Raw genomic sequence first — 16,497 nt, forward strand, 5'->3', positions numbered from 1 at the left:
CAGTCGTCGGCCTCAGTGTCCCTTCTATCCATCAGTTCAGACAGCTCCGGCTTTAAAGGCAGCGGACAGATGAGTCACTGTTACACCAGAGAGAAGACACAATCACACTCATTCAGCTGCTCACCGAGAAAGAATGACTTATTTCACCACTGACCAAATCGTATTACCCAAGGCCTCCGCTTCCCCCCTGGATGAACCTCTGTCTGACTGTGAGAAGGATCAAATTGAGATAAATATATATGTGTAGTTGGGGAGAATGTTTTTTTTCTTTCCAACTATATACAGTATATACTTTTTGTATATTACTCTCTCAATGCTACATTTTCACTACCTTTACATGAAGTGGGTACAGCATTTATTACAGCATTTGAAAATCTATTATCAAGGTTATAGTTTCCATTTGCTGTTAAGAACATATAAACAGCCTGTTTATATAAACGGTCATGTTTGCAACTGTTATGCAACTTATTTTAGGACAATTAGGGCAATCTTGTGCACAGTCTAAAGTGAGAAAAAAATGGATTTATGTAGGTTTTAAATTGCATCCAGCCGTTTCAGCATGTATTGCTGTTTAGTGGTATCAGGTTGTCAAATGTTTCCATAATGGTGCTGGTTAACGTGGGTTTGAAGCAGCAGCAAAAGCAGCCCGTTTATATTAATAACTAGCCTTGAGCATATGGCCTTGTTAAAATGGAAATGCTAGATCCAAACCTTCAGACAACTTCTGATTATAGTGAATTATAAAAGACGGTGTGCTCTGAAGAGCAGTGTAGGTGTTATTCAGTAATTCAGCGCAACTGCAGCACCTGTTCGTGTTTCTGTTGTGTTCTGCGGTTGAAATAAAGTTGTATCCGAAGGACAGCTTTAAAGTCTGCAATACTTGGTATACACACACACACACACACACACACACACACACACACGCTCTTCCCGTTGAGTGGATGCTGTCTAATGGCATCTCCTCCAAGTTCATCAGAGCCGTTGGTTCTGCATGGCCTACACATGGCGAGTGGCCTGCCTCTGATGTTCAGGACGATGTAAATGGCTCTGCTTACTGGTTTAATGATATATGATAATATCCTGCTGCTGGTGAAGGATGTGTTTACTCTTAGTGCTTCACTATGCCCTAGGAACCGTGTGCATGTACTCGCATTAAAAGAGAGAGAAGGGGGTGGGAGGGGCAGAAAAGAGAGAAAGATTCATTTTCCTGGGAGAAAATGGTGTACAACCTATAATTTGGGCCCATCACTTGCGCGTCTCTCTCATGCTTGGCCTGTCATCAGACGGGCCCGTCTCTGCGGGTAATGGCGTTTATTGTGCGGACCGTTGTGGAGGTCCCTCAGAAGTGTGGGCAAAAGACAAATAGCACTCATCAATGTCTGCCTGCTGCTCTGTAGCCACACCAAATGAAAATGAATGACAGAACGTTTCTATGACATCTGAAGACATCTCTTGGGAAAATGACTGCGTGGAACATCAATAGTCCTTTGTTGAGGGGAAACGGCGCGGCCTACTCATGTGAGAACTCTCTCTGAAAGATGTCTCCAGTTGTAGTTGCACAAAAGACATTAAAAAGTTTGGCTGCCTTCATGTCAACAGTCACGAATATATATTGCTCTCATAGAAACACTTTAATTTTTTTTTACAATAGTACGGTGACTTATGTAACTGTATCTTTAGTGTCACTCATTAATAATGTAAAAACACATTTTCAGTTGCACTTGTGTTTCAAGTAGAAGACTGAGATATTGTATGTTAGTGATTTATTTTTTCTATCAAATTTGAACACAAACAGCGGCATGAGCTCTTTTAGTACATTTTAATATCATTGTCTTGGGGCATAAAACAATGTGTAAGATCAGATTACTGTTTCTGCTTACGACAAGAACATGACTCTCCTGCTACAGTCATTTACCCCTAAAAATGTTTTTTTTTTTTTTTTTGTTTGTTTGTAAAGAGTGCCGAACCACAAGAGTAGGCTGGTTTACCAATAGAAATACACTGGATATTGGGTTTTATGCTGTACTGCACTGCACTATTCTTTCTGGGACCTCACATTAATTGAATATGGACACAAGGCAAAAACAGCGGGATAGAAAAATTATGTTTCTTCCAAGCATCTATCGCAGATCGACTCCCTGGAGGCTACGGACATCTTTTTAAAACAGCATCAAATAGCACTATATCCATTATAGCATAGTATAGTCACAGGACGGCACATCTGCCCTGTGGTAAATAGGGACTTTCCTTGAACCTTGAGCTTAGATCTTCAGCTTAAAAAAGGCAGATATGATAACATCATTAAATGTTAATTTAAAGTGCACCATAACCGTTTTTTTTCTCACCGTCAATACATTCCAATAAAATAATTTGTCTACATTTTTTTTTTCTGTACAGTTATAATTTTCTTTAAATGCTACCATAAATTCAGAGCATACTGCTGCCCCTCACACTAAAGATAACCGCAAAACTGGCACAATACCATCACATGACATTACGTCGGGAAAAGGACTTCAGTCACACTGCTGTCAGAACGGCTGCGTCTCTCTCGAGCGCAGCGAACACCTTCACCGGAGCGCTCCTCTTTCATCGTAATTGGAAAGACAAACCAGGAGATACACAGCAGCTACTACCGCACTCTCTCCGCTCTGAGCATTTTATCTTGTTTTGGTGTCTGACATCAATGTGGTCCCGTCACTCCTTTGGTCCTAAGGATTCTGGGCTTGAAGTGGCCTTGCTCCCACTCAGAGAAAACAGGAAGGGGGTTGGGGGGAGGGGGGGTGGACACGGAGCAGCACCAATTAACAACCAGTCAGCAATATCTTCATTGGTTAGACTGCTTCTGTCCAAATGCACCAGTATTCGTTAATTAAGCTTCACATAGATAGACACTCACACGCATCTCACTTTGCTTGTGTGGCTGTTGGAACATGCATGAACCTGCAGCCCAGAGGGGGAAAAGGACCGGAAAGCGGCAGAGGCGACCGCCATCTCCGCTCACTTTCCTGCTCCGTCCCTCCCATCCCCCCGTGGAAGAGCGGCCGCGCCTCTCTCTCACAGGCCCCAGTAGGGCGCCAGGTTCCTGCGGTCCCTCTCGTACACGTCGGGTATGACCCCGTAGGGCGTCTGCACCATCTTAACAGAGTTTCTGCCGAACAGCTTCCTCTCGTACTCGATGAGCTGGCGCCAGAAGCCGCCGTTGGGCCTGATGACGGGGCGGCGGGCCTTGACCCAGGCGTGGGCCTCGGCCAGAGACACGCGGTGGTACTTCATGAGGTACGCCAGGCACAGGGAGGCCGAGCGGCTCACGCCCGCCGCGCAGTGCACCAGCACCGCCCCCCGCTTCCGGCTCACGCTGTGGATCTTGTCGGCCACGCTGTCGAAGTACAGGGAGATGGGGGAGTGGGGCATGTCCGCCAGCGGGACCTTGACGTACTCCACGTGCGGCCAGTTGAAGTTGGGCAGCTCGATGGTGGCGTTGACCACGCAGGTGATGCCCTTGGACAGGAGCAAGCTGCGGTTGGACGCCACGTTGCCTCTGCTGAGGAAGAGGTTGGGGGTGATTTGCGCGATGCCCCCCAGCAGAGTGCCGCTCTCTGGCAGCAGCCTCGGCACGGCCGCCGGCACCATGGAGCTGCGGTGGTGGTGATGGTGATGGTGGTGGAAGAAGCCATGGCTGCGGGAACCCATTGAGGAATCAAGCGGGCTTGAGAGTGATTGAGAATTTAAAAAAAATGAAAAAGCAAATCTTCAAGAGCTTGGAGTCATAGTAGTGCAGTGGGACCAGACAGCTCCTGATACGCCTGAAACACAAAGACAGATTTCAAATTTCAATCTAAATGAATGTTTTTCTGTTTCAATGAAGGCTGACAGACACAAATACTTAACATGGAAGAATGCCATCACTGCTATTTGCAAAGGATTAAATTCCTTTTTTTGGATGGCATTGTGCTGAGACTGTTATGTCCCTATGTAAGTCCCTAGCTATCAAAACTGAGTCTGTCTTTAAACTGTAAGACCCAAAAGACCCAGTTAGGCCAATCAGTCAAAACTATTCATTAAGATCAGTTACAATAGGTGACTAATTCATCAACATACTGCTGTGAAGCTGTGACCTAATGATCCATTTTCTTCACATTACAATTACACCAATGAGTTTTCCTTGCTTATACACAGGGAGTGTGTCTGTGAGTGAGTCAGTGAGTGAGACAGAGAGAGAGAAAGAGAGAGAGAGAGACTGAGACAGAGTGAGAAAGAGAGAGAGAGACTCCATACGACAGTCTGGACAGCTATAGGGACGAATGTATCTCTCTATTCACAGGTGGAATTGCATCAGCGCTGCAGCCTCCCTCTTTGACCCGCTGCATACTGAGCTGTGCCTCCCCCTGCTATATGAGCGCAGACCCCCTGGAGGCACACACACACCTCATCTCATGTTCATCCATCCACAGCCGCTGCATACCGATCACATCTCTCATCTCTCTGGCTATTGCCACACTGTTAATGTCATTTTGAATGGTACCAAACAGGAGGGTGGAAGGTAATCACATATGATCAGGTCAAAGTGTGGAGATAAAACACCTAATTTAAGTTCAAAATTTGCTATGCTACAATGTTCATATTCATACAAAAAGGAAATCAGTTTTTCAAAACAATCAGTACTATCAGCACTACCTTCACTTTTAGAACTATAATATGAGTGTGAGGATGCATGACGCAGATTAAAGGACAAAAAAAACACAAGATATTATTTGAACCCCAATGTGACATTTATGGGTATTCACAGTGGAAATAGCCAGCTGCGTTAATACTTAAGTTATCAGCAGAGGGCCCACAGCTCCAGGCACTACTTCACACACTGTTGCACTCGTCGTGCGTCATCCACACCTTGTGCACCAGTCTGGCCGGCAGCGCTTTCTCTCTCCTCCTCTGCCACAGTCTGGTTAACAAGCCACACCGATCATCCGCATTAAATATGAATTAAACCGGCAATCTGTACAGAAAACACCTGAACATCTACTGTCACCTGCTACCTCAAAGTGGCTGTTGCCTAAGGCCGCCTGACACACACACACACACATACAGTGGTCACAATCAGTGAGGGTCAAAAGTGCATCCAAATGTAGCTACAAATTACAAATATTTCAACAACATCAAACAAAATTTAAAAACTCTGGTGGGAAGAAATGTATTTAAATACAATACATGTGCATAACTGAAAATACAGTTAAACAGTGATGTCAGGCCTTCGATCAAACAACAAATTTACACCAACTCTCATCATGTAAATGTTACATCTCAGTGGGCAAAAATGAAAACGTCAGCTGTCAAATACTCCCTACACAGAAAGTCTCTACCCACATGGAACATGTTGTTTCATGGTTCAAACCCCCATTTTCCTGGGTTTGATTTGCCAAAGCCTGCGTGGAAATGGGAAAGTCATGGGATTGCCTGTGCAGAATGGGTATCCCTTGCACTGGTAGTAGTTTTGGCTCAGGGTGTCTTGCACCATGCGCCAGTTAAATCTCATTGGTTTATAACTATGCTTGTACCCTAGCCTGGGAGAATATTCACTTCTGACTCAGCATGCACTGCAGTGAGCAGCTGATTTTTTAAAAGATATAATGGACTCATAAGGCTAATACTGGGCTGTTTAAGTACTTTAGTTCTACAGTGGGAAATAGGTATTAAATGCAAAATTTGTCCTTCTTTTCAGATTTTTTTTCCAGAATTGCCAAATCTAAATTGCAAAATAAAAGCACTTAAAATTGTAATTGAAACAGTAGTTTAAATAGCACCCATTAGCGGTCATACTCATGAATACTCATGAATATCACAGTTCTACTGGCTGGTACAGATATAATGCAGCCTGCTGTCTACTGGAGAGATGAGATAGATTGTGAGAAACAGATATACCCATATTTTTACAGCGTATAGCAATCCCTATCTCCCCAAGGGTCGAAGCTGCCTTCCCTCATCATCACCTTCACATCAGTAAAAAGATCTGTCCCTTTTTGAGGAAGTTTCCTATCTCCTTATGCCCCCTCCTGCTATCCGGCACAGCTCTGCCGTCTTGGTACGGCCTGTTTCTCCTTCCAAAGAATGATCACAGGATAAAAAAAAAAAAAAAACTGTCCTCCCTGCTCAGGCACAGTATCTCTTGCTTGTTCCCAGCTGCCAATCACTCTGCACCTTGCCTCTGAAATGGTTGCCATGGATCACATATGGTGCAGCTGACTTTCCTCCTCACAGTTGCCATTGGTGATAAGACAATGAATACAGTGACACTGGCACCGGGGCGCTCGGTAAACATGGACACCCACTGTTACCCCAAACCACTTCAGGAGGTGGTCAGAGACACAATGAAGCCCAGCGTGAACAGCTTTTCTGCAATAGCGTTTCTGATTCTATCTACATATAATAGCTATGTGAGGAAAAAAATGCTCACAAAGCACCTTCTGTTATTTTGTGCTGTAGTGTGTGGAAAATGTTAACAATTTTTAACCTGAGGAGGTGATTAAGAACACATTATTTACAGCAAAAGCTGGAGCAGTTGTGCAACACATGGTTTTTAGGAAACGTACTAGTAACGGCGCTATGGAGCAGTATGTATGGAGAAACAGATGTTACTTGTGAGACGGTGATTACCAAAGTTTTGAAGTAAAAGTAAACACATATGAAACATTGCAACTTTGAAAGCAAAAGTGATATATTACCATAATGACAAATGATTTAACCCCTGCATTAACTACAAGGGAAAGTTGTCACGCTGGTAACATTTGCATTTTACAAGCTAAAGTGCAATTCATTTTCAATGTGGTCACTGAAATACATTTTTAATGCATTCATTCATGGTAGAATAGATACCATTAGCTGAGACGAGAACAAGCTGTGTTTGCTGCAGCAACCTACTGACCAGAGCAAGACGGTGCTAGCTGTAACAACAGAGAGATGGGGAAGATAAGAGAACAAAATAATCCCTGGCCCTTTCCGAACTGTTGATGTACCACGGCACTGGCTTTGCTGAGATTTGCTCCATCCACATGGTTATTTATACCCCGGGCTGGGCAGAAGGCGTGAGGTTGCAGAGAGTGGAGGAGGGAGAATTATGCAGAGGCTGTTGCCACTGAAAAATCTACTGTATGTTGGCAAAGGGATACTGCAGCTCACTGTCAATCAAATTTGCTTTGAGGATTAATTCTCCAAAATAAACAGTGAGGAGGTTCAGTAGTATTCATGGCACAGTGACCAGCACCTTTCACTGTGTTAGTGCATATCTCTACTGTAGATTCCTGTTGGCATAACAAACCAATTGCTACCAGTTGCTTTCCTCATATATCATATCTGCAAAGTTTTATCATCTCTGCTTTACAAAAAAACAGCCCCATCATTCAGAGTGGATCTGTCAACAGGTGGTCCCACCTCCCAAATCCTCTAATGCACATCTCTGTTCCTCTCTTTCTATGGGCAGATTCCACAGGAGTCCGGTTCCACCTCTGCTAACACAAATTGGAAACGTGAGCCACCTGCAGGGAAACCAGAGCGTCTGGACGGTGGCCTCACTCTCCAACACAGAAGGTGGAACCTCGACACCCGATCTGAGCTCAACTTATCCGACTGGGTTAGCAGCTCATTCCTCATTGACATTCACACCACAGAATAAGATGTGTTTGAAAACATTGAAAGCACCTGGATCAGCACGATGCTGTCTGACTCCAATAGGAAAAGGTGCAAAGCAGGCATGGAGCTCTCAGCACTGTCCCCCAGCCAAATGCAATCCATTTATTCAGTCTAACCATTCTCTGAGAGTGACTCTGCAGTCTACACACTAGATAATAATCAAGGGAAAATGAGGAGTAATGACAAGACTGTTCTTTTCATGGTAGGAAGGGGCTGCTGGTATTGCTCCAAACCGCTGTGGTTAGAAAGATTCATGACATGAATGGTTTGATGGGAATTGTCGTGGACATAAAAGAGTTTAATAACGATTCTACATGAGGACAGGGTGAGGCTGTGGCACCTTCCTGCTACAGCAGCGACTGGGTGCTGCTCACTCACACTACAATGTTGCACCTAACTGTGGAAGCTGTCACACACTGGCCCACTTTAACTGTGTCTGTACAAGGAGGACAGACAAAAACTAAGGGCCGGAGATGAAGCTGCACACCTTGTCGTGAGAGATGGGGAGTGAACATATGTAGGCCTACTGCACAACATAATATCATTCATTAGATAGAATTTTTTGTTGACTTTATGTCTGCCAATGTTTGTGTTTGAGGATTTATGAAAGATACAGTTGCTGTGCGGCAGCAAAGAGGCTCCAGTTTATCTCGTTACACAGATTCAATACATTGCTTTTAGTATTCCAAGTTTCTCAGAATTCAAAATGCACTACTATTAAATTACTACAGTTGGCAGTTATCAAAAAGATAAATAGAGCATAGAATATATGCGTCTGTGTATCATTCTATTCAATAAAAAATTACACACTGTTCAAGATATTCCTTCCTGGAGTCAATGATAATAGGATAGGCTTATCATTATCCATACTCGTGGCTACAAGCAGTGCATATTAAATGTAGGCCTATGTCTATTTTAATGGAGCAGCATGACCAGGGCATATCTTTATATGCAGTAGCCTACATAGACGCCATAACATGTACTGATGTCTATTTAAGACAATCATATCTCAAGAAATAAAAGGAATTGTTTCAGAAACTTTAAACAAGAAGATGAAGGCTATTTTGGATAAAGTGTAAAATCCCTGTGTCTTTCACCGACACAGCGTGAGCATGGGGAGCTATAGTGAATGACTCCACAAGTTTAATAATTTATGATATAGCTGTGAATGAGCACTGTTCCTCTGCGCACGCGTTGCTCGTGCTTGTGCGCGTGACGCGTGAGTGTGCGCGTGTGCAAGTTATCTATGGGAAATAGCTCATATGGCATAACTATAAAATGTATATATATTGCTAATAATCTGTCTACTATTCACACTGACAAATTACACGACGGAATTACTGTTCAGCTGAATTGGTTATTACAAATCACAGCAAACAGAAGTGTGGCAGGTGCGCCCATTTACTCCCTTCCACTCAGCCTACATCCTATTAATTAGCAATACAAAATTGATGATAATATAAACTATACACTATAATATAAAACTGCCTAAGCTGCATATTTGGTCAAATTAATGTTTCATGACGTTTTTAATCCAGAAATCCAAAAACATTTTATATCTAGTCAAAACCATACCTGCTGATAAACTAGTCTCCATCAGATACAGAGGAGCAGAACTCAACTTACCAAACCTCACTTGGGCTCAGATGGTGATTTTCAAAGCGCGTTCAACGCACGCACCGATCCGGCGGGCATGGGTTTGCTGTTTCACACTCCGGACATTTGGCAACAGCCTATCCGATGATACACACAGTCAAAACGAGAATAAGAGACCGGCTTGGGGAAGATAACGCGACACACAACAACACAACGTTAAAGTCAGCAGGGATGTAATGCACGCGCCATCAGTATCTGCCTGGTCTACGATGGCAGAAGCGGCGTGCACAGGGCAGCGTCCCCTACTGGTATGAGGGGTGATTCGTGCCACAGAGACGCAGCAGCAGGGGCAGCTTTGTAGTAGTGATGGAAGCTAAGAGAATGTTTCTTTTTTTCCTGGTTTCTTTTTAGGTAGCAAAGGCAAAAGCTCATGACTGAGACGTTTTGTAGGTTCAAGCTAACCTCCTTTTATGTAAAACAGCCATGACCATTAGGGTTTTATGGGAAGAGGATTCTTGTAGCCTACATGTATTCCATTCCATTGCATTGTCTGTTGTCACCTTAAAAAACAAAACAAAACAAAAACAAACAAAAAAGAAATAACTTAAAAAAAAAACAAACAGATAATCTATTATTGTTTTACAGCAGGACTCAGCTTTACTGGCCATATGGTGCAGCCAGCACCTCAATGATATTTACTGGCCAAGAGGAAAAAAATACAAAATTACACAAAGCAATGCTGACTAGTCCATCATTTGTTGATAATTAATTAGATATATCACCATTGTTCTCCACAAGTACAGTGATTAGCCACCAAAAGAGAAAAGTAGCCAACTATAGGGGTCTGGAGAATACTCCCTTGGAGATATTTAATTCTTGTATTTTTTTTTTTTTTTGGAAGAGCTACTCCTATTTGATATATTTTCATACATTCTAACATATCAATTCCATTCAAAATATACATCCTAATTATTGAGCATTTTAATGTGCACCTCAGTATGGTTTTTCCAGTTTAATTTGGAGTGATAGTGTTGAGCAACCAGAATGTGTGAACGATGCCGTAACATTAACGGCATAAGCACACACATCATTAGGGAAATACAAACTACAAGCAGTGCATATTAAATGTAGGCCTATGTCTATTTTAATGGAGCAGCATGACCAGGGCATATCTTTATATGCAGTAGCCTACATAGACGCCATAACATGTAGCCTACTGGTGTCTATTTAAGACAATTATATCTCAAGAAATAAAAGGAATTGTTTCAGAAACTTTAAACAAGAAGATGAAGGCTATTTTGGAGAAAGTGTAAAATCCCTGTGCCTTTCACCGACACAGCGTGAGCATGGGGAGCTATAGTGAATGACTCCACAAGTTTAATAATTTATGATATACATACAACGGGCTATACAACGGGTGGAAAATGTGGAATTGGAGAGACGTGGAAATGAGAGAGATCCTGGGAGTCCGGGCGGATGGAGAGATTAACCTGCTGTGTTTTCAAACTGCTGTGACGCTGGCGTTTAAATGTAATTTCAGGGAAATGACAATGGTGGAATTTAACGGTACTGCAAGTATTGTGTGATTGGTAGCATTACAAAAAGCGGAAAGGCTTGTCTTGTGTGAACAACAGAAACTGCTACGTTTATCAGAAAAATTAAAACGGCAATTTTACAGGTTTCATGTGTGAAAGGGGCTACGATGTTCTGTGCCGCAATATAATCTCAGATGTAAAGAAAATCCTCGACAGTGCCTCAGTGCAGCATGTCAAAATCAGTGTATGTAATTCAAAGGAGTAGCAATGTAACTGATAACACTTCTCCTGTTTCTCTTTCTCCTTTTTCTCATCCCTCTTCTTCTCTGCGGCATTAATCATCCCTCACACAGAATCTGCAGAGACTCCTGCTTCTCCTCCTCTGTGGCATTAATCCTCCCCCATACCGAGCGGTGGGAAGACTACAAGCGCCTCCCCAACGCACAACGCAAGAGAGTAGGATACCCAGCCAAGGAGAGATACAACTACAGTACACAAATCCCTTATCCACTCCTAGGATTAATAAAGTCTGACTGAAATGCGACTTTGATGTTGATTATTCCTAGTCTAGAATATGGACGCCCTCACGAAAAAAAATGATAGTACTCCTATAAGTCCCTAAATATCACTGTAATATCATATGGATATTACAGTGATATTCAATGAGATAAAAAACGATAAGAACGATAAGGTCACTATTCTATTACTTTACTACTGAGTACTACAGTCCCTATAGGAATATAAGGATGTGTTACTAATAAACTAATAGTCCTATTCTACAAAAACAAGAGTCAAAAGTGATGTGATTTGCACTGTCACTGCATTGTATTTGATTGGCTGAATTAAATTGATGGTACATAATGTTGCACAGACAGGCCACACCTACAGTACCCAACAAGAGACTGTTTTCCCCATGATGATGATTGAGGTGACTTGAGCCTGAAACTTTTCCTGACTGATGAATAAATAAAACTTGTGATGGTTTAATAATGACTAAACAAAGCTTTAAAGTTCACACCTTAACTGCATTAGTTCAGAGTCTTACAAGGGTCACAGAGGACCGTCTTGCAGTGCAGATCTCTATGGAAACATTAACTGCTGCTAACGCACAAAATACCACTGCAACGGGTCAAAGTAGAGCCATACATTACAGGCAGCTATAAAATGTTCCGGTATGCTCTTTAGTGCAGGGTCACTAAGCCTCACTGTCACTGGTGTGTTATATTTGCTAATAGAAACTGAAGGTCTTCTTGAACTTGACACCTTAAAGTATACTGACAGCTACGCATGTAACTGGCTTTTCTGTACAGGTGCTGTGCGGCTCACAGTCTCCGCGAATCAAAGAAAACAAAGAGGGAAAAGGTCAGAGGAACACCTGATACAGTAGCATCAGCAGGCCTCACATACGATGTGGGCTGTTTATGAATGTTGTTTGAATGCTACCAGCCCTTCGCCTGGGGAGACCTGTGTGATCATGTTGCAGGTCTTGAACTTGAACAAACCCAGAGACCAAACGAGGAGTCAGAGAGAGTTTAAACAATGCTGTATGGTAGTCCATAGGCTATATATATCCATCTCACCATGCTGAATTGAATTCCAATTATATGTGGTATGTTTAACAGAAATTCACACATTTACAAGGGTTTAGCTATTATCTTTTTATTTGTTTTTATTTATCGTATTCTGTATTTCTTATCTAATATCTTATATAGGTGTAAAGCACTTTGAATTGCCTTCGTGTATGAAATGTGCTATATAAATAAACTTGCCTTGCCCTTCCCTAACTAGATTTATATGTTAGGCTACGCCTGAATGGTTGGCAACAAGTTTATATAGAAAACAAACAAAGAGATGGATTTCAAAGACTGGAAAAAAAAAAAAAGAGAAGTCATTTTCTGTACTTTAGGTCTATTGACTCAAACCTTGTTGTACCTCGTCTGTAAGTAACAGCTTGATTGCCTTGCTGAGCTCAAGCTGTGCCCAGGCAGTGGTCAGGGTGTGCTGACCATGCATGACCCACAGTATCTATCCTTCAAGAGCAGCTGCGTCTGCGGGGCTTCCACGAGGCCACGGTGATATAAGCTGTATCCATGTACAAAACCATAATTAGACATGCCTTCCAAAGTCAATCCTATTTCAAAGGGATCCTGAGGGAGATATTATACTATCCATAAACCCGTGGCCCCTGCCTCAGAGTCACTCCTAATTACATTCCAAATTCAATCAACTGGAAACAAACAGCAGCAGTACCAGGCGGTGCAACCAAAAAACTGATGCAAGGCCGGCTGCTCTCTGGGCAGGAAAGCAAAAACAGGGAAGGAAGAGACAGACTGCCAGTCAGATATGCTGATCTTTGTCCCGGTACTTGCAATGCTGTGCATCATTTTATAAGGTAAGTACAGGAGACAGATAACAACCCATGCTGTGTGTCAGCATTGACTAGAAATCACCTGATGAATGTATAAGGAGAGGAGGAAATGGTGAGGCAAATAGTTATGGCTATAAATGGAATGAGCAAGTTGTGAAGGGATAAAAGATGTAATATAAGAAGTGGTAATCTAAGAGTGTAATGTTGAAAAGAGATAGGTAGAAAGAAGAGAGAGAGGGAGGGAAGGGGGAGAGAGAGAGCGAGAGACAGAGAGAGAGAGAGAGAGAGAGAGAGAGAGAGAGAGCTGCAGGCTGCAGAGACAGGGACTGGGGTGAGACTGAAATGTCAGATGAGTCAGAAGCGTTCTGGTAAGATGCTGCTGTGTAATACGGCTCCACAGTCTGCCGTGGAGGCTGAAAATTTACAATGACACCATCACCCTAACAACAAGCACCTGCAGCCACGTTTTAACGGAGCTGTCTGCTCTGAGTGAGCCGGTAGTGACATTGATTAACCCTGACCGCCTCTCACACTGGGTAACTGATGGGCTCGGCGGAGCACAGGGGCCCGCAATGATATGACAGTAAAATCTTCTTTGCACATCCTTGAAATATGTGGACACTGAATAACCTGTGCTGTTCAGTTATGGTTACTCATTTTCACTCTCTGTGACCTGGGACAGATCTGTCAATCCAGCTAATAAATTAAGACCACACTCATCACGTTCAGGCCAGGTTCCATCCAACGTAATCACTCAGGGAGAATGCTGAAGATGACAGCTAACACATTTCAGCGTCCCGGTGTGAGAGCTGAAGCAGAAAAAAAAAGAAAGATGCGTGGTATAGGCAGCTAGAAATATTGGCACAAGCTGAGAGAGAGAGCGGGCCGTCCCCAGGCGTTTGTGCTGCTCCGTCTCTTTCATGCAGACCTCACAGGATCCTGCTTTCTCCGGTCCGTGCCAGGAGGAAAGCTGCGCGAGCGGAGTCAGAGGCTTCTGCGGCGAGTTAGGAGGACTGAGTATAAGACTGTGTGATCTAAGCTTCAGCAGGTTATCACAGTATCCATGTCTTCTGCTAATAAGTTAATGGTTATACCTGAGAAAATAAACCAAACTGGTGTAAAGATGCGCTGTAAATCTCCTAGCTGACACAGGCTTGTAACACTAGAGATGTTTATTTTGGGCTGTGTTAATGCGTTTGACCAAAGGCAGAGGGCTGGTAAGATGAGGCGGATGCAAAGTGTTTTGTGGTCAGTGGTGGAGATGCTGGACCTGGCTTAGGGGGGGATGAGGGGGAGGGTGGGGGGTCTAAATAAAGCTGCCACAGATCCCACAGGCGCCTCCATCGCTCCAGCTGTGTCGGCGGTAAATAGACATGGGATCTAAGTGTTTGCTGTGGCAACATGCGAGAGCGGCGGGGTGGCTGAGCGCAGCGTGGAGCCTCCCTGTCACTCTGATCAGCACTGCTCTCACATCAAACAAACACATTTGCTGCTGCACAAAGGAACGAGACCTGAGATGCCACGGCAGCATCAAACGGCTCCGGAGGAGATGACACAGATTCTCCCGACATCCTTTTTTTTTGTGCTCGGTACGCTGTGGGAAAACTGAGTGGGAAAGAAAAGAAAAAAAAAAGAAGGTAAAATACAGTGTGAGTATTGCGCAATTCTGCAATAAATATGCCTTATTGAGTGCTGAGTGGCTTGCATCTGCTTGCTTCCTTTCTTCCATGAGAGTGACTCAATGAGGAAAAGCACGTATACACATAGATGGGGGGGGGGGGTGCAGCAGACTTCAATTCTGTGCACTGCTGTGGTTAGTCACGACTCCTCTGCCCAGCAGATGAGCATGAGCAACAGGGCGAGAGTGTGTGTGTGTGTGTCTCTCCCCGCCCCTCCTCTCCACAGCCGATCCTTCTTTCAGACCTCAGAATGCCACAGACCTGGTTGCCAAGGGAACCTGGTGTGTTGACAATGGAAGGCGGGTTCACCTCTCTGTTAATCGCTGCCTGGCAGTAATGGCGGGGGGAGGGTGAATGCCAGCGGTCGGGGGTTCGTCCCTTTAAACAGGGGTACCACAACACAGAGCAAAGATGTACGTAGGAGAAATGCCAAAAAAAAATCTAGGCCTACTGCTTCGTATTCAACCAAGTGGAAGGAAACATCTTTTTACCTTTTCCCCTGAATAGCAGCAAAGTTAAAAATCAATAAGACACAGACGGAAGAGATGCTCTAAAACCAATGGATCAATTTTCCTCAGGAGGATTGTAGTTCTTCCTTATTTCTAACCAAAATATAGTACTTATGCAGGTGAAATAAAAACCTGTTCTGGGAAATTATAGCATTGACCTAGTAGTTTTCTCTCTATAAACCACTTAACTACTCTTGTATGATCGCAGACCTTTCAGTCTGTCTAAATACTGTAATCCTTCACTGTCGAAGCATTTGTGCAATAAACAATTAGAAATATGACTGACGAATTAACATCCTTGTACAGAGGAGCTTCCTGGTGGATTAGCACATGTCATGTACTTATGATGTTGTGGGTTTGTCATCCAGATCACAACCTTTGCCATATCATCTCCTCTGCATCTCTAATTTCCTATTCCTCCTCTCTGTATTCTGTGGAATAAAGGAACATGTCTAATAATCTGCAAACTATAAGAATATGCCTATTTCAGTCTTTCTCTCAACCCAATGATCTTTATTAGATTGACACACATACACTGCTTTCCTCTGAGGCATTGATGTAGCTTTGTGGCACGTCAGAGGAAAGGCAAGAGAGGGAGTGCAAATGGTGTGTCTGAAGAGATAGTGTGTGGGTGAGTTGAGAAACGGTGCATCTCTGCCCACATGCAGAGCGTTGACACTAACATCTGCTCCGTCTGCTGGCCCTGCCACCGCAGCCAAGACTTACAGTGACAAACAGAGGGCCCTGCCACAACATGTGCTGGGAGTGCAGGTGAGGAGCCGAGCTGAGGAGTCTGCTCAGCCACGGTGTGATACATTTAGAGCGGTGGGATGCACACGGCAATATGCAGGGGTGGAAAGAGTACTAAAATATCCTGCTCAAGTACAAGTATTGCTGCTGATATTTTACTTAGGTAGAAGTACTGGTGTAAAAATCTACTTAAGTAAAATTAAAAAGTAGCTAATTTAAAATACTCAAGTACTCAAAGTTACTGACTTACTTTTTTAGAAAAGAGAACATTGTTAGATGTGTGATATGATAGATATGTGAGCTTGTCCACGCAATTCTAAAAGGATGAGAGGACAGAGTTCAAATTTGATTATTTTAATTGGAAAATTTGGAAATTACAA

The 16,497-nt window shown here is 43.3% G+C and overlaps 1 protein-coding gene across 1 annotated transcript; it reads right to left on the minus strand.

Annotated features, from left to right (window-relative positions):
- Positions 1-3,054: 3,054 nt before the first annotated feature.
- On the minus strand, positions 3,055-9,425 carry dusp14 (dual specificity phosphatase 14). The gene is made up of 2 exons (XM_071527154.1): positions 9,307-9,425; positions 3,055-3,803 (listed from the first exon to the last, which is right to left on the minus strand). Exon 2 carries the CDS (start codon positions 3,688-3,690, stop codon positions 3,055-3,057), a length of 636 nt encoding a protein of 211 aa, XP_071383255.1. The 5' UTR covers positions 3,691-3,803; positions 9,307-9,425.
- Positions 9,426-16,497: the final 7,072 nt, after the last annotated feature.

Source organism: Centroberyx affinis, unplaced genomic scaffold (assembly GCF_046629955.1).
Source record: "Centroberyx affinis isolate AG114_WGS23_722 - 3 ecotype Tasmania unplaced genomic scaffold, CSIRO-AGI_Caff_v1 ptg001494l_1, whole genome shotgun sequence".
NCBI classification, from domain to species: Eukaryota; Metazoa; Chordata; class Actinopteri; order Beryciformes; family Berycidae; genus Centroberyx; species Centroberyx affinis.